The sequence below is a fragment of the Mirounga angustirostris genome, unplaced genomic scaffold (assembly GCF_029215605.1).
Source record: "Mirounga angustirostris isolate CCGP_5_RB_7025 unplaced genomic scaffold, mMirAng1.0.hap1 SCAF_9, whole genome shotgun sequence".
NCBI classification, from domain to species: domain Eukaryota; kingdom Metazoa; phylum Chordata; class Mammalia; order Carnivora; family Phocidae; genus Mirounga; species Mirounga angustirostris.
Window position 1 is genome coordinate 123160952 of NW_026991717.1, and position 24566 is coordinate 123185517.

General features: G+C 41.8%; 1 protein-coding gene across 7 annotated transcripts in view; it reads right to left on the reverse strand.

The window, feature by feature from the left end:
- STON2 (stonin 2) overlaps nucleotides 1-24566 on the reverse strand; it is a 144202-nt gene that overhangs the window by 9163 nt on the left and 110473 nt on the right. For all 7 annotated transcript variants that reach the window (XM_045901342.3, XM_045901347.3, XM_045901348.3 and 4 more), the window contains one exon: nucleotides 5266-7104. In XM_045901342.3, coding sequence (XP_045757298.1) covers nucleotides 5266-7104 — 1839 coding nt within the window. The remainder of the gene's footprint in view (nucleotides 1-5265; nucleotides 7105-24566) is intronic.

Below are 24566 nucleotides of genomic sequence, written 5' to 3' on the forward strand. Positions count from 1 at the left end.
CCCTTCCTGCTCTTCAATTCTATCCATCTATGGCTAGTTCTACTGTACTTGGATGGAAAACTTAAGGATTTCCATTTGAGGGTTGTTATTAGATGTCTGAGTGAAGAGAGAGATCAGTTCTGTGGCTATACCCTCTGAAAGCATGGTTTGCTGAGCACTCTGTACTGTCTCAAATGCTGCCCGCACACCCTCTCCCTGCATCTTCGTAACAATCCCTTGAGGTCATAGCCATTGCATTCTACAGATGAGGCCACAACAAAGGCTTTGGGAGGGAAAGCGAACTAGCCAAGGTCAAAGCTGGAAAGTGGCAGACTGAGGACTGAACCCAAGCACTCTGACTCCAAGGTGTTTCAACCACTCTGAGTCACAGCCTCCCATAGGGTCCCCAACCTCAAGACCAGGTTGGCAGGGTGACATGAGTGGAGAAGTGAGCTGTAGGACCCCCATACAGCAACTTGCCATGGATAAACAATGTGACATGGCTTTGACTTCATTATGTAATAGCAATGGCCTTTAGTTATCTGAGCTTCCCCAAATAAACAATTCCAATTTTCTTTACTGGCCTGGGCAGGACTTTTTAATCTCAGAGAGTGAGGACATACACACCCGCTCTCCAAGGAAAACATTACAGAGTGAAGTATTTGTTTTGCTCTACTTCACAAATAACATTTTTCAGTGGTTATTTCCAAAGAGTAATACTCTGGGAAACTGAGAAATTTGCACTGGCTTCTAGCAAAGAAATTTTAAGTTGGATACACATAATAGTAAAAATTACATTATCTAAAATGAATCCATGTGATTTTTTTTAAAATTACATTTGTAATTACATAGCTATCCGTTACATTTATTACAGGCCAGAGACTGTCCTGAACACTTAAAAGCATTATCTAATTTCTTTCTTAATGAGCTAGGTATTAATAACCCTCCTCTGTAAATGAGGACAATAAGATTTCTTTGAGAGGTTTAAGTAAATTGCCTGAGGTCACACAGCTACTAAATTGCAGCACTCGGAATAAAACTCAGATCTGATGCCGAATTATGTCCTAAACTCCTCTCTGTGTATTGCTATAGATTTAGATCACTATAAATTACAGAAGAGTTTCTTACTTTAATTCAATGGCAACTTGAACAACAGTTTTACCTAACTACCCTTATTTGCACATTGTTGGAATAATGAGAAATCATTACTTTCCATAAAGCTGACCTCTCCGCTCACCCCTCCAAAGTATATTCACAGCAAACTCTATGAATGTGGCATTCTTTCGTGATTCCCAGCATCAACTAATGGATGTGTAGGGCTGGTGGACAGGTAGGAAAGTGCAATCCTGAGAGCTAGTATAATTTATGGTAATGAACTAAGTGAGCCTACACATTTTGTCATCTTCCTTGATGAAGGTGAGAAAATTTAACATTAAAATTCAGATTTCCAGGGGCGCCTGGGTGGCTCAGTCGTTAAGCGGCTGCCTTCGGGTCAGGTCATGATCCCAGAGTCCTGGGATCGAGCCCCGCATCGGGCTCCCCGCTCGGCGGGAAGCCTGCTTCTCCCTCTCCCACTCCCCCTGCTTGTGTTCCTGCTCTCGCTGTCTCTGTCTCTGTCAAATAAATAAATAAAATCTTTAAAAAAAAAAAATTCAGATTTCCACTTTCCATAAAAGGCAAACTATATTGAAATTGTTTTCTCTTGGTCTAATATTAGAGAACTGGAGTTCCAGCAAAGAAAGCTACCTATGCAGGACAGAATGTTTTGTTTCCTGGCAGATGATCTGGGCAAGCAGTAGGACTTGTTCTGGTACCTTCTAGGATTAAGAAAAGCTCTAGGGATCAGGGTGAGAGAGGTCCTTGAATAGCCCGGTGGGAAGGCAGGGGTGGCTGTACGTGAACACGGCTGGGCTGGACCTGCCAGTTTAAACCATGCTGGACTCCAGCGGCAGCTTGTTAATTGTTTGGCGGCTAGACAGCTGCAGCGATCAGGGGTGCTGACCTGCGGTCCCATGCTGCCTACGGTCTGACTGCCCTGCCTGCTGGGGGCTAGAGGACAGGACCACCGCAGGCAGGAGTAAGCATGCAGAGGTTCTGCTCTCCTTTACTGTAAATGGAGGGGTGAGAATCATGAAAAATCACCTGTAAAAGGCACCTTCCCAAAGCTGTCTGAAGACCAAGATGAGCTCAGAAAAGGGATGATAACTAATGGAGGGCACACTGGATGGGGAGAATAGGAGCTGGTCACAGGGAGCAGTGGCGATGCTAAGAACCTGCCATCTAACTGCAATTCAGATCCTGTACATCTCAAGTTTCCAGAAAAGGGTCTTACCAATTTCCTGAATCTATCCAGAAATATACCATTGGCCAGGAGTAGTATAAGAAGACCTTTCTGGGTGTGTGTGTGGGGGGGGGGGGGGTTGTTACTAAAAATATATAACCAGGATGCCTGGGTGGCTCAGTTGGTTATGCATCTGCCTTCAGCTAGTGTAATGATCCTGGGGTCCTGGGATCGAGTCCCTGCATCGGGCTCCTTGCTCAGCGGGGGGCCTGCTTCTCCCTCTGCCTGCTGCTCTCCCTGCTTGTGCTCTCTCTCTGACAAATAAATAAAATCTTTAATAAAATAAAATAAAAATGTATAACCATGAACAGCAAAAGCAGTGATAGGGGGGTAGCTTAAGTGAGAAACATTCCCAAAGATCCTTATGCTGTCCTGTATTTCAAAAATCTTTCACAGGGGCGCCTGGGTGGCTCAGATGGTTGAGCGTCTGCCTTTGGCTCGGGTCATGGTCCCAGGGTCCTGGGATCGAGCCCCACATCGGGCTCCCTGCTCCGCGGGAGGCCTGCTTCTCCCTCTCCCACTCCCCCTGCTCGTGTTCCCTCTCTCGCTGTGTCTCTCTCTGTCAAATAAATAAATAATTTTAAAAAAATCTTTCACAAATAAAGGTTCCAGTAATCAGGGAATACGTTTGCAATACATAAGCTGCATTTCCTTGGCCTTGAGGCTACTGAGCACTAACCTGCTGGGACACATTAAGGCAAGTGTTTGCTGAAGACCTACATGTTCCCTTGTCTTGCACCCATTTCCCCCTTTCTTTTGGTAACAATCTTTCCCCCCACCCTTGCTTTGGGAAATAATCTTCCCCAGCACTGCATGTCAGTCAAAATGTGCTATCCTCCCCTTGACTCCTGAGCCAAGTGGCACAAGGACAGAAAATGGCTTGTGATGATTTATCCCAATGGCTGCAGCCTGAGGAGACATCTCAGTTCTGCTTCCAAGAGCTATCCTATGTAAGCCTGCATGCTCATCCTTTCCAACCTTTCCTTCAGTTCCCTGAGCCACCCTCCAACAATCTTTTTTTCTCAGTTGTCTTTGCTGCTTATAACCCAAACCCCCTCATACAGTACTGTTAAATATCTGAGAGAAAGAACTTTGAAACAAATGAGATAGATGTGTACACACTGAGAAAACTGCAAATCTCTCTTCTCTTAGAGGAAATTCTTTCACGTTTGTGTCTATCTGGTGTCCTCCACTAAGAGGCAGCTTGGTTATTGAGAAAAGACCCCTGGATGTGGGTTTGTGACTTCAGACAAGTCATGTTGCTCCCGGTCCTTAATTTTCTCATCTCTAGAAGGAAGAGGTTTGACTGAGTTATCCCCAAGGCGCCTTCCACCTTGAAGACTCAGTAATTCCATAATGAAGTGATCTGAATCCATGCTTCACAAACTGAAGGGCCAAACATTCCGATTAACATAAGCCTGAGGCCTTGTCTTTTAGGATGTCAAGTCTCCAGCAGGTTCAACAGTAACTTGCCCCCTTCCACCTTACTTCTCTTCTCAAGGGCTTCTGTGCCAAAGGAGAGTTCAGGGCTTTTCCTTTCCTCCGTCAGTTCAGACGGGTTCCGTGGCTGAGGTAGAAATCACAGTGCTATCACCAGGAGAATACAGTGCCGATTTCGGGAGAAATGAATAAGCAAGCACAGAGAGGAAGACTTTGTTTTTAAAAATCCTGTCAGTTTAGAAACGGGGGTGGGAGTGGGGGTGTCTGGCAAATCCAGCCGCAAACACAGAGGTCCCATTGTCTCTTCATTTTGCACCACTACACCCAGCGTCTGGCACAGAATGCCCCGGTGTGTGTGTGCACGGCTTGGACGGCCTGGGGAGGTGGCCAGACCGTCCTGCCTCTTGCAGTCACATCACGTCCCATGCCGGGTAGGATGGCACAGCCACACTTGGCACAGGAAATGAAGACTCCAAATGTACGATCGGGGTTTAATAGTGAGAATGGAAGAAGAGGATTTGCGTAAGAGAAGGACATCTCCGTCAAGAGTTCTTCCAAAGCTTACCCTTTCCGCTTGGCTAGGATAGCTACTTTCGTTAACAAATGGGCGAGGTTTACAATAAACAAGAAGAGAAGTGGTTTAACGGACCATAGGATCACGGGCTTACTGCCTGTCACTGGGGTCACTCAGACTTACTCTAAGAAATAAGGCTATTACAGCTGGCTGGATTACTCTCTGGTTTTGTCATTTCATTAAACTCACTGGACCCCCGAGGAAAGTCATCGCCTTCTGTGCTCACTCAGGCAGAACAGCATCCCCGATAGCTGTGAGCAACCCAGCTCGGGCCGGTAAGCTTGCTTTCTTTGTTTCAATCAAACATACCTTCCTTTACTTTGTGTCTGATAGAATTTCAGCCCTTTTGGCCTTTCTGGTCCTGGCCAGATCTTCAGTCTGATCAGAAGCCCTTTGTCCTCTTCCCCATCCTCAAATCCCAACTCTGAGTTGGAGATGTTATGACCGACAGGTCTCGCACAGGGAGACTGGAATTATTAGTCTGACTCCTCACCTGTAGTGTATATATGACTGGCCCCTTTACCTACTCAAGGCAGTGAGAAAGATACCTCTTCAGAATCCAGAGACTTTCTAGGATCTAGAAATAGACAGCTTCCGGCATCACAGGTAATACTTGAATGAGTCAGAAAAAGAATACAAATTCATAAGCTGCTATGCAAATCTGCTTAGCAGCTCAGCTGAGAAGAATAACGCAGAGTTTTCTAGAAGTAGGATAATAAGGGAGTGAGAAAACGGAGTGAACTAGGTCATTCGTGTTTCTTACTTACTTTTTGCTCAAGTATTTTTGCTTCTCTGGTCCCACTTCTCCGTTAACCTTATTTCTGTCACACAACAAAACCCAGCCCTTCATAGGGGAACAGAATGCAGAACTCTGACCCCAGCTCTCGTGTGACCATGTGGCAGTTTTCACAGAAGAGAAACCACTACCTACCTGAATTTTTGTCAGGCAGTCGGTTTATCCTCCACACAATGGAGTTGAAGGCATGTTCGTACTTGGCAGTTCCCAGAGTTACTCTCATGACAGGCTCAGAGCCAGACATACTAGTTGAGCCAAAACTCGCCCCCCGGTTCACTTTGGCTTTTAAAGACTTTTCCCCCAGGACGCTTTCCCTGCGGAAGTTTTTCACCCACTCACTGGGCACAGGGTAACGAACCATCACATTCTCACAGGGAACCTGAATGAGCGGGTCTCGGTTAGAGGAGAAGCCGGCTGACATCCTAAGCCAGCTCTGCACCTCCACCTCTGCCCCGTTGATGCTTGCTGCTGTCCTGAGTGTGAAAGGCAAGGTCTTCTCCGCAAATACTGTCCTGAACCGCATGAGCTCAAACCGGCAGGCATCCAAAGGGTTGAACAGAATAACCCGTGAGTTGTTGAATACATCCTCATCCACACACCCATGAAAACGGCACTGATGGAGCTTGATCCACTTTGTGGTGGTGGTGGGCATGATGTCTTGCCGGGAAACTATTTCGTTCCCTTTGACGAGGACATCGTTGAGGCCCAGGCGGCACTCTGCCAGCCCAGAGAGGAAACTCAGAATGTGGATCCGTGTCAAGACATGGTGCTGGAGAATCTGGTTGTCTCCTTTGCTCACAATGCCAGAGAATTCATCCTTGACATCCACAGTAATCTCCTCTTCAAGGTAGTTCAAGCCAACTGTGCTCAAGTCCATTGACAACACTGGCAGGTTCATGAGCTGGTCTTGAACAGCGCGGATGAAACTCAGGAAGTCATCATAATTGGTGGTGCCCAGCTTAATCACTTGTTCCCTCTCTGCCGTGTGGGCCACAGCAGGTTTGGGCTGGTATTTCTTCTTCTCCTTGTAGGTGACACGGTCTATTCGCAAGCTGTGGATCCTGCCATTCTCGTCATAGTTTTGGAGCCGGGGTTCCGAAATTTCATGGCAGATCTCCAGTTTGAACTCACGGAACGGTTTTTCTAGACCCTGCTCATAATACAGCTGCAGGTAACCACTGTCTGTCAGTTTGATGTAGATGGGTCCCCAGTGCCTAGATGACATGATGTTTTTCTTCTCAGGGATCCTTAGCATCATTGGCCACCCATCCCTGGGCTGGGACAGTGCTGAACCAGGTGGGTGGTCATCTAGTTCAACCCAGGCTATAGGGTCATCATCTGGTAATGTCACACTGCCTAAACGATCAGGATCATCAATCTGGAGTTGTTTGAGTTTTTCAACAGCATCAGAGTGGGACTGGTTTTTGCTTGAGTCATCGAAACTGATGGCATCCTGATAGATGACAATGAGAGAATCTCTTTGGCTCTTGCCTGTGGCACTGGAAATGGAACTGTTTTGGGAGCGCCTCTCCTGCTCCTCAAAGAAAGCAATGAAAGGGTTGATAGGGGAGGGTTGGACATCCTGCAGAGTCTCATTCAGGAAAGGATTGGTTGCCCTCCAAGGTGGAGCCTCGGTTACGGAAGGTGGATGGTTTAAGGATGAGATGTCCAGCTTCTGAACTTTGGAAAAGTTCATCAAAGTGCTCTTGGGACGTTCCCTCTTCTTAAATGACCCAGCTGAGTGATGAGGCACATCTGGGATCACAGATGCAACAGGTGGTGGGTTTGGCTTCAGGGGAGAGGTGACTGGTGGCAAAGGGCAGCTGACCTCATTGTCATCAAAAGTGACCCAGCTGGGGAAACGAGCAGAGGTCAGTGGAGTGGCAGGATGTCCATTCATGGCTGGACTACAGGCCTGCCAGCTGATGGCCTCCATCTCTACCTCTTCATCTTCCTGGACTGAGGAAGAACTGTCTAAAAGAAAAAGGAGAACATATGAGGGCTGCTATTCAGGGCCTCTTAGAAGTTTGGGAAACTGAGGTATGGGAGTGAAGGATGACTAGAATTTTATCTGGAAATTCCAAAGCAGCTCATTACCTGTGTCAAGTGCTAGTTTGGGCACAGATCTTATAATTTTGTAATAAGCACAGCACAGGGGCCACACATCAAATGCAGTAAGAATTCAAATGGGTCTATCGATATAGAAGCACCGATAGGACCAAGGTCCCTTGTAGTTTAACTCTTATACATTCTCCCTTTGATAGAAGTTTCTAGAATAGATGTTGTCCTTACTATGCTCTAAGGTATACAATAATTTTTAGACATTGAAAACCACCTCCTACATAAAATGATACAAAGCTGATCTCATCTCATTGAACAAAACAAATTATCTGTTCTAAGTGATTGCAAATAATGTAATTGGAGGGTTTTTTGCCCAAATGTGATCAATAAATATTAAAGACAAATTATTAACACCCTTAAGATGAAATAAGTTCATACAAGTGAATAAGAAGACTATAAAAACTCCAATAGAAATATAGACAAAGGACATATACAGATAGCTCAGGAGAGAGAAACTAAAAATGTCTAATAAGCATGTGAAAAAGTGTCCAATCTCACTAGTAATAAAAAAAATGTAAATTAAAAACAGTCAGTGATTTTTAAAGTTTTTAGTCTTCAGTGAGGGTAAGGGTACCATGATATGAACAGTAAACAGAACTTTAATGGGACTGTAAGTTGCTATAAACTCTCTATAAGTCATTTGGCAATTTGTATTAAGGGTTTTACAAATGTGCATAAACAGTAACTTTGTAATTTTGCCCTAGGGAAATAAATCCAAATTGTGAACCAAGTTTTGGGTAAATGTTAAGAAACTAGGGTATACAATAGAATAATACCTAGCCATTAAAACATTTACAAGTACACAGTAACATGAGAAAACACTCATAATATAATCTCTTCTTTTTCCTCTAAAATACTTTTCCATCTTGGGCTTATTTATCTTATGGGGGGAAAGGGGGGTTATTATAAATAAAACTCCACCTTAGCAGGGCCTTCAAGGGAGGTGATACAGGACTTGAGTTTCCATGTGGGAAAGAGCCAAACTTTTCAGGTAGCATAAAGACCCTGTGTATCTGCTGGGATTGTGGAAAGGGAGGGGGAAATTGAAGCCTTTAGCAAGGAGTGGACTGTGATGAAGGAATGGCACAGAAAACAAATCTGTGTCTGGCATATAGTAGATACTCGGTAAAAGGTTTGTTGATTGACTAAGTGAGAAAAGAGACTTTGCATGGGGGCAGCTCTATTTTCTCTGTCCCTGGAGGAATGCATATTGGGATCTCTGCTACCATTCCACCCACTGTTTCTACTGCCAGTAATCTGGCATCAAAGAGAAATCAATCGATGCTCAGTGGTTGAGTCAAGTAGTTGAGTTTTCTGACCACCTCACTAAACCTTCACAAATATCTAACCAAACGAAATCAGCAATGCCATACGTAATTGCAAGTGAAATTACATGTGGATGGGATGGCTCGCTTGTTATTCATCTTTCCGAGTGTATTTATTCAAACAAAGAGTAATTCCCTCTATTGAAAACGTCACTTTGAAAACGTAGGCTAAGTATGTGAGCATGCATACACACATATCCACACTCACCCCAGATATATAATGGGTAAAAAAAGGTGTTTTCTGTAGGCACAGCAACTACAAAAGGATTTCAAAGCATTTTAAAATTAAAAATGAGACTTTCCTTCAAATTAATCATTAATCCACTTTTGCAGATGTGTGATTTATTTTCTGGAAAATGAAGGGAAAAGGGTCAGTAAACAACCCAGGTTTTTAGGATTTATATTTTATTATCATTATCATTTCTATTACTACTACTACTACTACTACTACTACTACTACTATTATTGTATCAAAGGCTAAAGGGAACAATGTGGCCCTGAGTAAAATATAATCACTTCCTTGGTACAGTAACTGATCCTCCCTAGACAATTGGAAAAGGAGTGCATCTCAAAACTCATCAATTATTTATGAAGCCGCTCTAAGGCACTTTTGTAACAGTACTGTTCCCACCCAAACAGCTTGGTATTGACCCAGACCCTGTACCAGGGATATCCTTTTTGCCTTGGGGCTCATCACCACTCCCTAGTTTGAACAAGCCGAAGTCCTTTTCCTTTGGAGGGTGCTTTTCTGCCAAAGCTGTTTATTCTTGCTGCCAAAGGATTCCCTTCGTTGAGAATCTTGTCCCCAAAATAGCATTTCTCATTTTCCTCTATGAAGCCAAAAAAGAAAGGAGGGGGGAAAAAAAAAAAAGCCTTTGTTCCCACGGAACATAATTTTTTTTTACAATAAATTCCTTTCTAAATGAAGTTATTTAAAATCACACAGAGTCCTAGACAGTTTTGAAGCATTAGACTTGGAATACAATTTAAATGAAGTTTCTTTAAATCTGCAGGGAAAATTTTTAATTAAATTAATTTCTAGAGATTCTGTATTCTCTTTGACAGCCATTAAAAAGAATCAAAAGACTTTGTTAAAAAATATTCTCTCTGTTGGCAGTTTCATCTCCCATGATTACAATCCATTTTAAAAATCCATCATCTGGGGCAGTAGTGGGGCCTACGTCAAATTTCGGGAAATGAGATTTTCTTTCTACAAAATCATTTATAAAGAAAAAATGTCTTAATAAAGATACTTTTACAGATGAAAAGCAAAAGTGGTCTCTAGTTCACATGAAAATAAAGCATTTCTTGGGGTGAACCCAAGGACTGACAAATACAACTTTAAAAAATAATCCCTTATTAACACTGACTTCCTTATTTGTAAGCTCTTACTTTTCCATCATTTATCATTGACTGAAAGACATCTTCAGTTGTTTTTGCAAAGATTAGGTCATATATTTTCTGAGCCTCTTTTTAAAAAATTAATTAATTAATTTTTTTGATGTAGTGTTCCATGATTCATTGTTTGCGTATAACACCCAGTGCTCCATTCAATATGTGCCCTCCTTAATACCCATCACCAGGCTAACCCATCCCCCCACCCCCTCCCCTCTTAAACCCTCAGTTTGTTTCTGAGTCCATAGTTCTGAGCCTCTTTTTATTAAAACCTCTTTATTATATTATTCGAGACTTTCATATGTAAAAAAACAACTTACCTGTATGTAAAATTTCTGGAGGAAAATATTTGTATCATACATGACAAAAACTTGGTATCCTTTTTGTAATATGACAGTGTATTCTTAATACAAATGATACACCTGGGGCACCTGGGTGCCTCAGTCAGTTAAGCATCTGCCTTGGGCTCAGGTCATGATCCCAAAGTCCTGGGATGGAGCCCCAAGGCAGGCTCTCTGCTCAGCGGGGAGTCCACTTCTCCCTCTGCCTCTGTCCTCCCCACCGCACTCATGTTTTGCTCTCTCTCAAATTAAAAAAAAAAAAAAAAAAAAAAATTCTTAAAAAAAAGATACACCCTCACCAAAAAATTAAATAAAATAAAATAGGGTAAGAACAGATAATTTGCTAATGAAGAAATATAAATGTCTAATAACTATTTGGGAAAGAAGTTTAACCTTATAAAACAATAAATACAATTATCTCTGTGTCAAAGAGACAAAAATTTAGTATGACTAATAATCATTATTTGTGACACAAAGGAATTTACACTCTGATGGAAGTGTTCAAAAAATCTTTCTGAGGGGCAATTTGAAAATTTGTATAAAAGTCTCAAAAAATGTGATCCAAAAACTCTATTCACAGGAGTGTAATCTAAGGAAAGAACAAGACAGGCATGCAAAGAGTATATAGTGGTATGTTTATCACAGTAATGTTTGTATCATAGAAAAATTGGAAACAGCCTAAATGCCCAATAATGGGAGACTGGTCATATTAAGTATCATACCCCGAAAACGGAATCCCATGCAGCTATCAAGACAATGCTACTGATGCATGTTTATTTACGTGGAAGCTGATCATGATATATATTGTTGAGTGAATAGTAAAAGGTACCTACAAACTGGAGTCAGATTGCCTTGGTTTCAATTGTGTACCAGCAGCTTATTAGCTAAATGACTTTGGGCAAGTTGTTTAATTTCTCTGCAACTCAGTTTTCCCTGAGAAAATATTAAATCCTACCTGGCGGGGTTATTGGGAAAATACAGATGCTAGAATTGTGCCTGGCAAGTAATAAATGTTCAGTAGGCGTCAGCTGTTATTACTACTACTACTAGAATGGTACATTTTCATGATATAAAGCATACATGTATTAAAAAGTTTTGAAATATAATAGTTCATAATATTTTGATGTGAAAACAGATGTCTCCTATGGGGTAAGAGGTGATTTAAAAAATATTAAATCTGTATTAAAAATACTGTTTGCTGGGGCGCCTGGGTGGCTCAGTCGTTGAGCGTCTGCCTTCGGCTCAGGTCATGATCCCAGGGTCCTGGGATCGAGCCCTGGCATCGGGCGCCCTGCTCGGCGGGAGGCCTGCTTCTCCCTCTCCCACTCCACCTGCTCGCGTTCCCTCTCTCGCTGTCTCTCTCTGTCAAATAAATAAATAAAATCTTAAAAAAAAAAATACTGTTTGCTTACAAAAATAAAGAAATAAAAGGTCAAAACGCACCTTTAGCACTCCTGCTAATTAACCTCAGAGAAAGAAAACAGTTTAGCTGTAATCCATGTTGATAAAGCAGTAGTTAGATCTTTCCCATGACACTTATGACTGATGTGGCTGATACTGGAAACACTAAAGGTAGGGAGCGGGGAAGCCAGCAAATTTCTCCAGTAAGAAATAGGCAAAAACTAATTATTTTCAGAACAAAAGTAACAATCATCCAGAATTCCATTTTATTGACTTAATAAAATAAAGCCAAAGCCAAAAATCCAGCATAATTTTAATTACTATCTCTTCCACTTGCTACCTCCAAATTACTTATATTATGAGTTGGGCTGCTGCCAAACAAAAGCCATGTATAAAAATCAGGTTCTCATTCGACACTACGGGGACAACTGCTAGTACCTAAGAGCTTCCTAATGTCTTTACTGGTGCAAACAAAAAAAGAAATGGTGGTAGAACTCATACAGAATTCAGCAAAGTGGCAGGATATAAAATCAATGCAGCAAAGTGGCAGGATATAAAATCAATGCACAGAAATCAGTTGCAATTCTATACACTACCAATGAGACAGAAAAAAAGAGAAATTAAGGAGTTGATCCCATTTACAATTGTACCCAAAACCATAAGACACCTAGAAATAAACCTAACCAAAGAGGAAAAGGATCTGTACTCAGAACACTATAGAACATTCATGAAAAATTGAGGAAGACATAAAGAAATGGAAAAACGTTTCATGCTCATGGATTGGAAGAACAAATAGTGTTAAAATGTCTATGCTACCTAGAAACGTCTACACATTCAATGCAATCCCTATCAAAGAGCTTTTTTTCATCAACTTTTTTCACAGAGCTGGAACAAACAATTCTAAAATTTGCATGGAACCAGAAAGACCCCGAAAAGCCAAAGGAATGTTGAAAAAGAAAACTAAAGTTGGTGGCATCACAATCCTGGATTTCAAGCTCTATTACAAAGCTGTAATCATCAAGACAGTATGGTACTGGCACAAAAACAGACACATAGATCAATGGAACAGAATAGAGAGCCCAGAAATGGACCCTCAACTCTGTGGTCAACTAATCTTTGAGAAAGCAGGAAAGAAAGTCCAATGGAAAAAAGACAGTTTCTTCAACAAATGGTGCTGGGAAAATTGGACAGCCACATGCAGAAGAATGAAACTGGACCATTTCCTTACACCAAACACAAAAATAGACTCAAAATGGATGAAAGACCTACATGTGAGAAAGGAATCTATCAAAATCCTTGAGGAGAACACAGGCAGCAACCTCTTTGACCTTGGCAACAGCAACTTCTTGCTAGACACATCTCCAAAGGCAAGGGAAACAAAGGCAAAAATGAACTATTGGGACTTCATCAAGATAAAAAGCTTTTACACAGCAAAGGAAACAGTAGACAAAACCAAAAGACAACCCACAGAATGGGAGAAGGTATTTGCAAATGACATATCAGATAAAGGGCTAGTATCCAAAATCTATAAAGAACTTATCAAACTCAACACCCAAAGAACAAATAATCCAACCAAGAAATGGGCAGAAGACATGAACAGGCATTTCTCCAAGGAAGACAACCAAATGGCCAACAGACACATGAAAAAATGCTCAACATTACTTGGCATCAGGGAAAGACAAATCAAAACCACAATGAGATACCACTTCACACCAGTCAGAATGGCTAAAATTAGCAAGTCAGGAAATGACAGATGTTGGTGAGGATGCAGAGAAAGGGGAACCCTCTTACACTGTTGGTGGGAATGCAAGCTGGTGCAGCCACTCTGAAAAACAGTATGGAAGTTCCTCAAAAAATAGAAAATAGAGCTACCCTATGACCCAAGAATTGCACTACTAGATATTTACCCCAAAGATACAAATGTAGTGATCCAAAGGGGCATCTGCACCCCAATGTTTATAGCAGCAATGTCCACAATAGCCAAATTATGGAAAGAACCCAGATGTCCACCGACAGATGAATGGATAAAGAAGATGTGATATATATATATACAATGGAATACAACTCAGCCATCAAAAAAAAAAGAAATCTTGCCATTTGCAATGGTGTGGATGGAACTAAAGGATATTATGCTAAGCGAAATAAGTCAGAGAAAGACAATTATCATGTGATAATGGAATAAATAATTCCACATATGACCTCACCCATATGTGGCATTTAAGAAACAAAACAGAGGATCATAGGGTAAGAGAGGAAAAAACAAAACAAGACGAAACCAGAGAGGGAGACAAACCATAAGAGACTCTTAGGAAACAAACTGAGGGTTACTGGAGGGGAGGGAAGCAGGGGGACGGGGTAACTGGGTGATGGACATTAAGGAGGGCACGTGATGTAATGAGCACTGGGTGTTATATCAGACTAATGAATCACTGACTTCTACCTCTGAAACCTCTACCTCTGTATTGCACTATATGTTAATTAATTGAATTTAAATTAAAAAAGTGAAAAGAAAAAAAAAAAAAGAAATGGAGGATTCTTTCAATGTTAGACCACAATCTATTTTAAGTTCCCCAAGGATTAAATTAAATGATTACAATGGTAGTCAAAGTCACTAATCTGAAGAAGTCGTCAGAACTATGGGGGAAGATTAAGTTTCTATGATATTTTGAATACAGCAGATACTCTGTCATCTTCTTTCCCCATTTGTTAACCTAATGTGTGCATTCAATGACAAATGCAAAAAACTTACTGAGAGCTATTCATTGGAAGTTATTTTCAGTGGCAAGAACACATATTCTGAGATTATTGCAGTTTTCTCAAGATGAGACCATAGTCACCGTTACACAAGAGCATATACTGAAAGCCTCAGATGCAGAGCAGGCCCTTACATATTTGTGGATCGATCTATAGAGTAAAAAGAGGCACATGGAATTTTCAGGCTTGAAGAGATTTTAGAAATAATGAAACTTGACCCCTTCATTTTGCTGAGAAGACCAAGGCTCAGGAAGTTTAAGTGGACTGCCCAAGGTGACATTTAAAAAGTCCTACTTTTGGGCACCTGGGTGGCTCAGTTGGTTAAACGACTGCCTTTGGCTCAGGTCATGATTCTGGGATCAAGTCCCACATTGGACTTCCCCTGTTCTGTGGGGAGCCTGCTTCTCCCTCTCCCGCTGGCCGCCGTTACCCCTGCTTGTGATCTCTCTGTCAAATAAATAAATAAAATCTTAGAAAAAAAAAAAGTCCTACTTTTCACTAACTCTGGTATTTTCTTAATGCTTGTTTGTTAAGCTAAAATCCTATTGCCTTTGAGATTGGCAAGAGTTACCTTGACCCACAGCTTTTCAGGAGCATTGTTCAGTAGGGGAAAAGAAATTAAAACAAGGATTTACATCCATTTATACAAAGAAGCCTTTGGGCATAAGGTCAGGTGATGTCATCCCCTGATGTGTGAATGTGTAAGGGTGAGAGAAAAGTCATTCGTCTGAACTTTATCAAGGGAGCTTCTAACTGGGATAAAAAAAAGCTGAGACCTGCTTAGTCATCACAATACACTGATAAAGAGAGCCAGAGGGTTTGAGTCTATTCATCTGTACTTAGCATTCTCCGGGAGATAGGATGGATGCACTGATGCTGGTCAGAGATATCCTCAAAGTAAAGAAGCCGATTCATAGAACTACCACTTAACTATTTGACCAAATCCCTAGCAGGAGCATTTGACATTACATTCTAGTTTCTATTTGCTAAGAGGACCTAGGAAGCAGTATTGAGTTGCCCTGCTAACTCCCTCCCTGTTGATCAAGATGAGCTAACCCAACACATTTTATCTCCTTTTTGCTCAGAAAAGCAAGCATCAGACTTTAAGTTTGATGAATGTCCCAGGAACTTGTGTGTTCCTGATGAATCTGTTCTCTCTGGTTCTAAACCTTTGCTTCTGTTTTGCCCCTGCTCACTTTGCCAGTACTCAATCTTTGGATCCCTGCTTTTGGCTTCTTCCTCTAAGAACTAAACCTCCACTCAACTGGCTTACTGGTTCCCTGGCTTACTATGCCTTTCTGATATCACCTCCTCATGTTGTCTTAGATGAAGACGCTATTCTTCAACTCCCACCAGGGCAGAGATCTTATTGTAACACCTTGCGGTTGTCTGAGGGAACCACGTCCAGTTCCCCAGCAGAGGTCACAGGCAGGGAGCAGGGATAGATTCCAATATCTATAACAAACTGAAAAATCAACATTCTATTTTATAAATTAATCTCAACGTTTTATACATTAGAGTATATCAAAGACTTAACTAGTAATAAGGCCTGCTGAGAAACTTACCTGTGTTTTATTTATTTGTTATTGTCACAGCAAAAAGCCCCTGTATTTCCCTCTCATCCTTGACCATTTGAGCACACCAAAGAGGGGTGAACAAAAAGGGCTTTCTAGGGTGTAAGCCTTTTTGGATGGGCAATGAAGCTCTGCTTAATGGACCATAACATTCTTCTATGATGTCCTAAATAGACATTTTCCCAAGACAAATGGCCAACAGAGGGGTGCCTGGGTAGCTCAGTCGGTTAAGCATCTGACTTTGGCTCAGGTCATGACCTCAGAGTCCTGGGATCGAGCCCTGCCTGGGGTGCCCCACTCAGTGGGGAATCTGCTTGAGATTCTCCCTCTCCCTCTGCCCCTCCCTCCACTTGTGCTCTTTCTCTCTCAAATAAATAAAATCTTTTAAAAAATGGCCAACAGACATATGAAAAGATATTCAACATCACTAATCAACAGGAAAATGCAAATAAAAACCACAATGAGATAGCTATCACCTTACACCAGTCAGAATGGCTAAAATAAAAAAGACAAGTAATAAGTGTTGGCAAGGATGTGGAGAAAAAGCAACCTTTGTGCACTGCTGGTAGGAATGTAAAGTGGGACAGCCAATGTGGGAAACAGTAAGGAGGTTCCTCAAAAAATTAAAAATAGAACTACCATATGATCCATTAATTCCACTACTAGGTATTTACCAAAAGAAAATGAAAACACTAATTTGAAAAGATACATACACTGCTATGTTTATTGTAGCATTATTTACAATAGCTGAGATATGGAAGCAACCTAAGGGGTCTATAGATAGATGAAGGGATCAGGAAGATATCTCACACACACACACACACACACACACACACACACACACACTGGAATATTATGCAGCCATAAAAAAGGATGAGGTCATGTCATTTGCAATAACATGGATGGACCTAGAGGGTATTATGGTAGTGAAGTAAGTAGGTTGAGAAAGACAAATACCATATGATTTCACTCATATGTGGAATTAAAAAACATGAAGAAACAAAAACAGAATGACACCTATAAATACAGGGAACAAACTGATAGTTGCTAGAGGGAAAGGGGTGGGGGGATGGGCAAAATGAATAAAGGGAAGTGAGAGACACAGGCTTCCAGTTATGGAATGAATATGTCACAAGAATAAAAGACACAGCATAGAGAATATATAGTTAATGGTATTGTAGTAGCATTGTATGGGGACAGATGGTATCTACACTCGCAGGGAGCACAGCATAAGGCATAAAGAACCTGAATCACTATGTTCTGCACCTGAAACTAATGTAACATTGTGTGTCAACTATACTCAAATAGAAATTCAAAAAAACAACTCATCTCTGGCGAAAGGAGAAGTGGAAAAGGTTCTTTTGGTTCAGGAGCTTAAAAGAGAAGGAGAAGCATCCAGAAGTTACTGTAAGGGAGAACGTATGGGAGGGGAAAAGAGGGTCTCCATCCTGACTCTGAGTTGAGCAGAGTTTTTATACCCAGGAAGTGCCAGAGGTGGGGACCAGGACAAGGACCATCTGTAGGGGCACTGGGACAGTGTCCATGTCCTTACTGTGACCAGGACAGGTGACTCATCAGGCCCGCCTGTCCCTCTGCCACAGTGGAAGTCTCACCCATGTGTGCCCCCCTAACCTTACTCACTATTCTTCTGGCTACCACATGAGGAAACAGCCCAGCAACAACCCGTTTGAGCCTTAGTGACAGGAACTGCTACTTCTCCAAGGCTGACTCTGTAAATTCAGCAGGGGGCTTGTGATAAGGGCAAAGAAACAGAGCCGGGGGCTCTCACACAGTATCACACAGGCTTGGGTACATGTCTGTTGGGGATAAGGAGAAGAGCGGACATTCGGACTGAGTCTGTATCAAGCCTGTCTTCTATGTGTGAACTGCTAGGCTATAATATAGCTTCCAGGAGAAATTCAAAAGGTCTCTTGGTGGCAGGGGTACCATCAGCTGGTCTAAGATCACCCATACAAAGGTTAAGGGCAATTTCCACTAGCTGAAAAGATCTCTATAAATGATTCCCTTTCACCTATATTGCCCAAAGCTCATTACTTTATTTTATATGGACTTTCCAGCAATGACAATAACAAAACAACCAACAGCTCCTGTAATGAAATAAGCTACTTCTTTTCAATTAAATTTGGAGTTGGTAATTTGTTTTCATTTCAGTACTTATCCAGCTCCTGCTTAGTTACCAAGATCAAAGGAGACATTCTATATTTATTTATTTATTTATTTTGAGAGAGAAAGCATGAGCACATGCACACACAGGGTGGGAGGAAGGACAAGGGGAGAGGGGAGAGAATTTTAAGCAGCTCCATGCTCAGTGTGGAGCCTGACACAGGGCTCGATCTCAGGAGATCATGAGATCTGAGATCATGACCTGAGCCAAAATCAAGAGTCAGATACTTAACCTACTGAGCCATCAAGGTAGCCCAAGAGACATTCTTATACAGACTGATGGTAGATGAAATTTATAAACTGTCAACACATCAAGTTAAGATAATTTCTTAGAAAAATAGGACAGCAACTAATTTCTAGCAAGACAATAGATTTATTCTTGCAGGTAGAGATGATTTGTATTTCTGAACATCTCAAATTTTTCAGAAGCCCTCATGAGGTAGATAATCTGCAGGCAAACAGTGAAATGCTATTTCCAGATGGTTCACCCACTCGGTACTTTTCCTGACTTGGTATAGCATCCACACTGTCTAGCATATATACACCAGCGTCTCCTGGGTGGACACAAGACTCCTAAGGGAAAGGCTAGTTTAAAAGTGGTTTGAAGTAATAACAGATTAAATTCCTGGCTTCGTGCTGGTCTCTACTGCCTGTTTTGTGTCACTGTAGGCAAGAGAGGGTAAAGCTTGGGCCCTGGAGTCTGGTCAACCTGGCTCTGCCATTATAAAACTATGAGCTCTTGGGCACCCTACTTCACCCTCTCTAAACCTCAGGATTTCTCAACTGTCAAGGCAAATAACATAAAGTCGTGAGGGTAGATGGGATCATTAATGGACACTGAATTTAACTGGCCCACAGCTCAATAAATGTTAGCTATCACAATAAAAAATATGTAAACATTATTTCAGAGTTCTCAAGGAAGCAAAAAAGAGAGGGGGAAGAAAGAGAGAGAGAGAATGCCTTTGAAGTTGTATTATTAATCTGATGAGGATTGAAGGACATATTGAAGAGGGAAAGGAGGAAGAAAAATGGAAGGAAGGGAAAGAGGGATGGAGAAGGAGAGAGGACTGTCTCAGATTATGATTCCATGAGTCCGAATCTTTCCATAATTATTGCATAGATAAATCCCCAAAGGCTTGGGGATGACAAGAGATAGGAGGGTCTGCATTCACAACGTCATTGTGACTACAACAAAGCAGCACTAGTCTATCACATAAGAGAAGTGTTAAGTCTTGAGTACACTCTGCTCAAGACAGAACATCCAACTTTCTATTATCCCTCTGGTACTAAGAATTGCCTATGGAATTGTTGGGCAGGTCTAAGATGTTTTCATATTCCAGATAAGTAGTCCCCAAAGTGGGGGAATGCACCCAAAGATGTACACGGAATGATCCACTGGGGTGTGGGAAGAAAATATCAGAGCTTCTAATTTTGTTTACTTTTTAACCCATCCTTTAAACATTTCTAATGTTTGTCTACATGTTATAAAACATTTACTAAAATACCTAGTATGTTTGTAATTTATAAATAATAATATTATACACAGATACACACACACACATTAGAAACTCATGCTCAAGTCTTTGGAGAAACATGACCAAACATTTGGAGAAAACTGATATAGTACATTAGGCATGTTTCAAATACTTAGCATGACTTCACATATACAAAAAGATATCACCTCTTCCCTGTTCTTTGTAAAAGTGGACTATTGTAACCAGAAAAATGGTCTTGGTTGTCAGTCCAAAGGGAGAAGTATCTTGCTAAATAAGAAGAATCTATTATTCCCTTAAACTCTCCTATTATTTGGGCAGTAATTCAATCCTAAATGCCCCAGCTCCCCTGTGATCATGCTAATGACCTCAGGCTTTCCCTGTTGCCTAGAACCTAGCTAAATATGACTTCATCACCACTCCTCCTTGTTTTCTGGAGAGTTTTAAGAACAGTCTTCCAATTCTGCAGAAATTAGGAAATTAACCTAAATAAATGTCGGAGTTCCTGCCAGGGTCAAGAACTGGCATGACCTCAGTATCAGACCACCAGTCTTCTCTCCCTTTCTGGTTTATCCTCTTGGTGCCCAGTTGGCGCGAGCCAAGCTACTCATGCTGTTTGACAAAGTCCAAGTATGGGGGACGATCCTGAAAACAGGAGACTCCACAGCTGGCTCCTGCTATTCTCTTTCATTTTGTTTATGGCAATCTTTATAATTGTGGGAATATTTCTGGGGTTTCATGATAAAGTGACTACTCATCTTAGTTACGCCTATCTAAGCAATCATAATGAAACTAATTCCACGAAGAATTAGTTTCTATAGAACAAAATAACAAGACGGTCACGCTCTGTCTAGCACCTTTCTCTTTGCGTACTGTTTTTTAGTTTTAGCGAAAGCCAATAAGCAGAAATCAATAAAGGTCATGTTAATCATTACAAAGGAAAAATGAAAGAAGGCTATGGCTGTAATCCAGAAAATGATCTAAGATTTGGAAAAACAAAACTATCCTAACATATAAATAAAGTTCCTCCGAAGCTGTCAGGAGGAGATGCTTGCAACCTGATCCTGTGTCTGTGTCTCCTCATTCGCCGACGCCGTCCTTTCCTATGAGAGACCCACCCCGGCTGGAGCTGGACTCCGGCACCCAGCGAAGACATAGCAATGGCAGGAAGAAGGGAGATCTGTGAGCCTGTGAGATCCTGACCCATGCCAGGGTCATCACTAGCACAGTGTCTTTATTTATTTTTTATTTTATTTTTTAGAGATTTATTATTTATTTTAGAGAAAGTGAGAGAGCACGAGTGGGAGGGACAGAGGGAGAAAGAGAGAGAAGCTCAAGCAGACTCCATGCTGAGCATGGAGCCCAAAGCAGAGCTTCATCTCACAACCCTAAGACCAGGACCCAAGTGAAAACTGAGAGCTGGAGGCTTAACCGACTGCATGACCCAGGCACCCCTCAGCAAGTGTCTTTAAATTAAATGTTTTAAATGTCCTGTTGTTCAAGTAACATGTTGAAACTGTTACTTTTGCTTTCAATAAAGTTTTAGAGGAAAATTCAACCCACATAATTCAGAGCAGAAGGGCACATTCAATAGAGTGAACAGTACAGATGGAAGAAATCGCATATTGCCTCTCCTGCATCCCTCCCCCACGATTTTGGGTAACCACTTCACAACCGAACCTTTTCCCCCCCTCTCATTCAAGTCTTCAGGAATCAAGGTGCTCCACCCCTGATGCATATGACCCAAGCAAAGTCAGATACTTGTTGGAAATCTTGGATAGACTGACGCCAGCACAGGAAAATAGTGGGAGCTGAGGTATTCAGATAGAGGCACGCTGAAGAGCCTGAACATTAGTTCTTGCTGACTTGAGGCTTAAAGTTGCCAAGGTTCCCGACCATCTGTGGGAGAAAGCAAAAATGGCCTCAGATTCTTCCTTCTTCTATCCATGCTCTTGGGCAGTCCCTTCCCACACTGCCTCTGAGCTGGAGCGTGTGATTTATTTTAGTCAGGATCAAATAGATCACAAGCAGAAACTTGAAAGGTGCTTGTGCACTGGGGCTTGCCCTCTTTTGCTGTACTTGGAGACCATGATGAAGGTTTTCTTCTGATTCTGTAAACTAGTATGTCCTTAGAATAAATTCCTTTTGCTTAAAGTTAGTAAAGTTGGGCTTCTGTTGCTTGCAATCCAAATTATTTAGTAGCCAGGCAGGAGACAGATGACAAGATCTTTGTAGGAACCATGGCAGATATAAATTTCTAGAACGTTCCAAACGTGTCTGGCTTTGAGCCAAACTATTTTGTTGCTCCTCTCCATTCTCCTTCATTCTTTCCACAAGGAAATAGAACAGTATTCCTATGGCTTAAACAATACAAGACACATACTTCAAACTCTGGTAAGGTTGGAGGGGAGGAATTTTAAGACTCTTCTCTGAAGGATTGTCATCGTTGGTCTGGGGCACCGTAGGCAAAAACAGGTGGGAAGTGGATAGGTTCTGACTGCACTGCCAAGTGGTCAATGGGCTGTGGCTCTAGGCTGGTTCATATCCTGGCTATTCCATCTATTGACACTGTGACCTTGGGCAAATTACTTAAGTGTACTAGGGCTTTCCTTCAACTGTAAAATGGAGATAATAATATTAACCTATTTTATTTTATTTTATTTATTTGACAGAGAGAGAGAGCAAGCACAAGCAGGGGGAGTGGCAGAGGGAGGAGAAGCAGGCTCCCCGCTGAGCCAGGAGCCCGATGTGGGGCTTGATCCCAGGACCCCGGGATCATGACCTGAGCCGAAGGCAGACCCTTAACCAACTGAGCCACCCAAGTCGCCCCTAATATTAACCTCTTAAGTTGTGGTGAGGACTGAGTTAATTTATGTAAAGTTAACATAGTAAACATTTTATAAATATTTGGTGTTATTATTATAATGATTATTCCTTAGAGCCTAGGTACCCTTGGGGAACAACTTGGAAAGAGACATTTGGCACTGTGGGAGCTTCGATAAAGCCATGAAACAGAAGGTTTTATTTCTAGTCCGGGCTCTGCCACAAACTTGCTATGGTCTTGGGCAAGTCTCTTTGTGCCATTTCCCCACCTGTAACATGGGATAGTCATAATCTCTGTTCTAATTTGGAAGCAAATATGAAATAACACATATGTAGGAATGTTTCTAAACCTTCAAAAGTGCTTAACTGCTGTTTGGTAAGGTCTGTAATTACTATTCAGATAGTGAGGTAGTTCTGGGTTCCAAATAAGTCCTACAATTTCTCATGTTGTTTGAGTAGGTCCTAACTGGGCAGCTGTTGCATGAGACAGAGAGAGAGAGAGAGACAGAAACGCAAAAAGCAATCTTGGAATAAAGACTATTTACAGATACATTAAACCAAAACCTGTGTGTTGAGAGGCTTGGTTACATGTCAGATCAAAGAGGTCACAGCCTTTTCAAAAGTCTCCCAGAGCCCATTAGTATTTCTGATAAAGTACATGAAATCAAGTAACCAGAGAACAGGGGAAAGTGGAAGGCCAAGAACACACTCATACCTTTCTACCTCCTGAGCTGACAGGTGCCACTTAACTGACATGTTCCCCAACTGTCCATAGGACCAGGGTTGAGTGTCTTTTGCCTCGGCTGGGGATAACTCGGGATTTAAGGCCCACTGAATCTAAGGCACTCATAATGTGAATTCATTTTAAAGCACACTGCTTTTTATAATTGTTCCAGTCACCAAGTTCTAAACTAAGTAACAATTTGCTTCTGTAATATAAAGATGAACTTTTTTGATGATTTTAATGATTTTAAGGAACATCTTAAGGAATAGTAAGGAACATTTCTATATTTTAGAAAATTTGGATGGTGCAGAAATACATAAAATTAAAAGCACCTTGGGCGCCTGGGTGACTCCGTCAGTTAAGCATCTGACTCTTGATTTCAGCTCTGGTCATGATCTCAGATCAAGCCCCGGGTCAGGCTCCGTGCAGGGTGTGGAGGCTGCTTAAGATGAAATCAAAGCACCTGAATCTTGCTGCCGCCTGAGATTATTGATGTCACTATGACAGTGTTTCCTTCAAGCTGTCTGACTGTGCACATCCACATTCATGAACATATACCTATCTACAGAGCAGGGATTCTTCTGCATGTACAGTTTCAGAACCCACATTTTCTTTTGCTTAATATTCATAGATGAGAGTTTCTATGGGACAACATTCCAAACCGGCAGCGTGCAAGACAGTAAGGGCCAGCAGCTGTTGGCGGTATCCGACCAAGCTGTTACTACGAGCATTACGTACACCAAGAGAGTCTGGAGGGCAGTTGGTATTCATTTCAGTACATATATGCAATGTCTGGCTGCCTCGGTGGGGACGTGCAGGATATGTGAAAGGTAGTAAGAAACTGTGATCGTGCATAAAGGATGATCAATGTTGATCATTTGTTTCAGGAAGTAAATGTGATCCTACTGACATTTCAAGTCAGGGACTTCAGCAGACAGAGATGAGGTAACGGGATCAGGATTTCTATTTTCAAATCGAAAGCTTGCCTGGCTGTGACATGCTGAAATGTTGACAAACATGCTGCCTTCCACTCTTTAAAAATAGTAACCTTTGCTTCCTACACTGAGGGCATTTCCTAAGGTCAGACCGAACCTCCTCTGCAGCTGGACTAATGGCCGACTGGTGCGTTTGCCTACTTGTTGCCCCTTCTTTGCATAAATGAGAGAAGTCAAGTGAAGGACATAAAGGTGGAATCATCTGCCCACCTCAAAGCATGAACCTCAGTTACATTAGAGGGCAAGTTGCACAACATAAAACAGAGGTTTGCTTCCTCAGAGACTTTTCAAGAGCACGCACTGCAT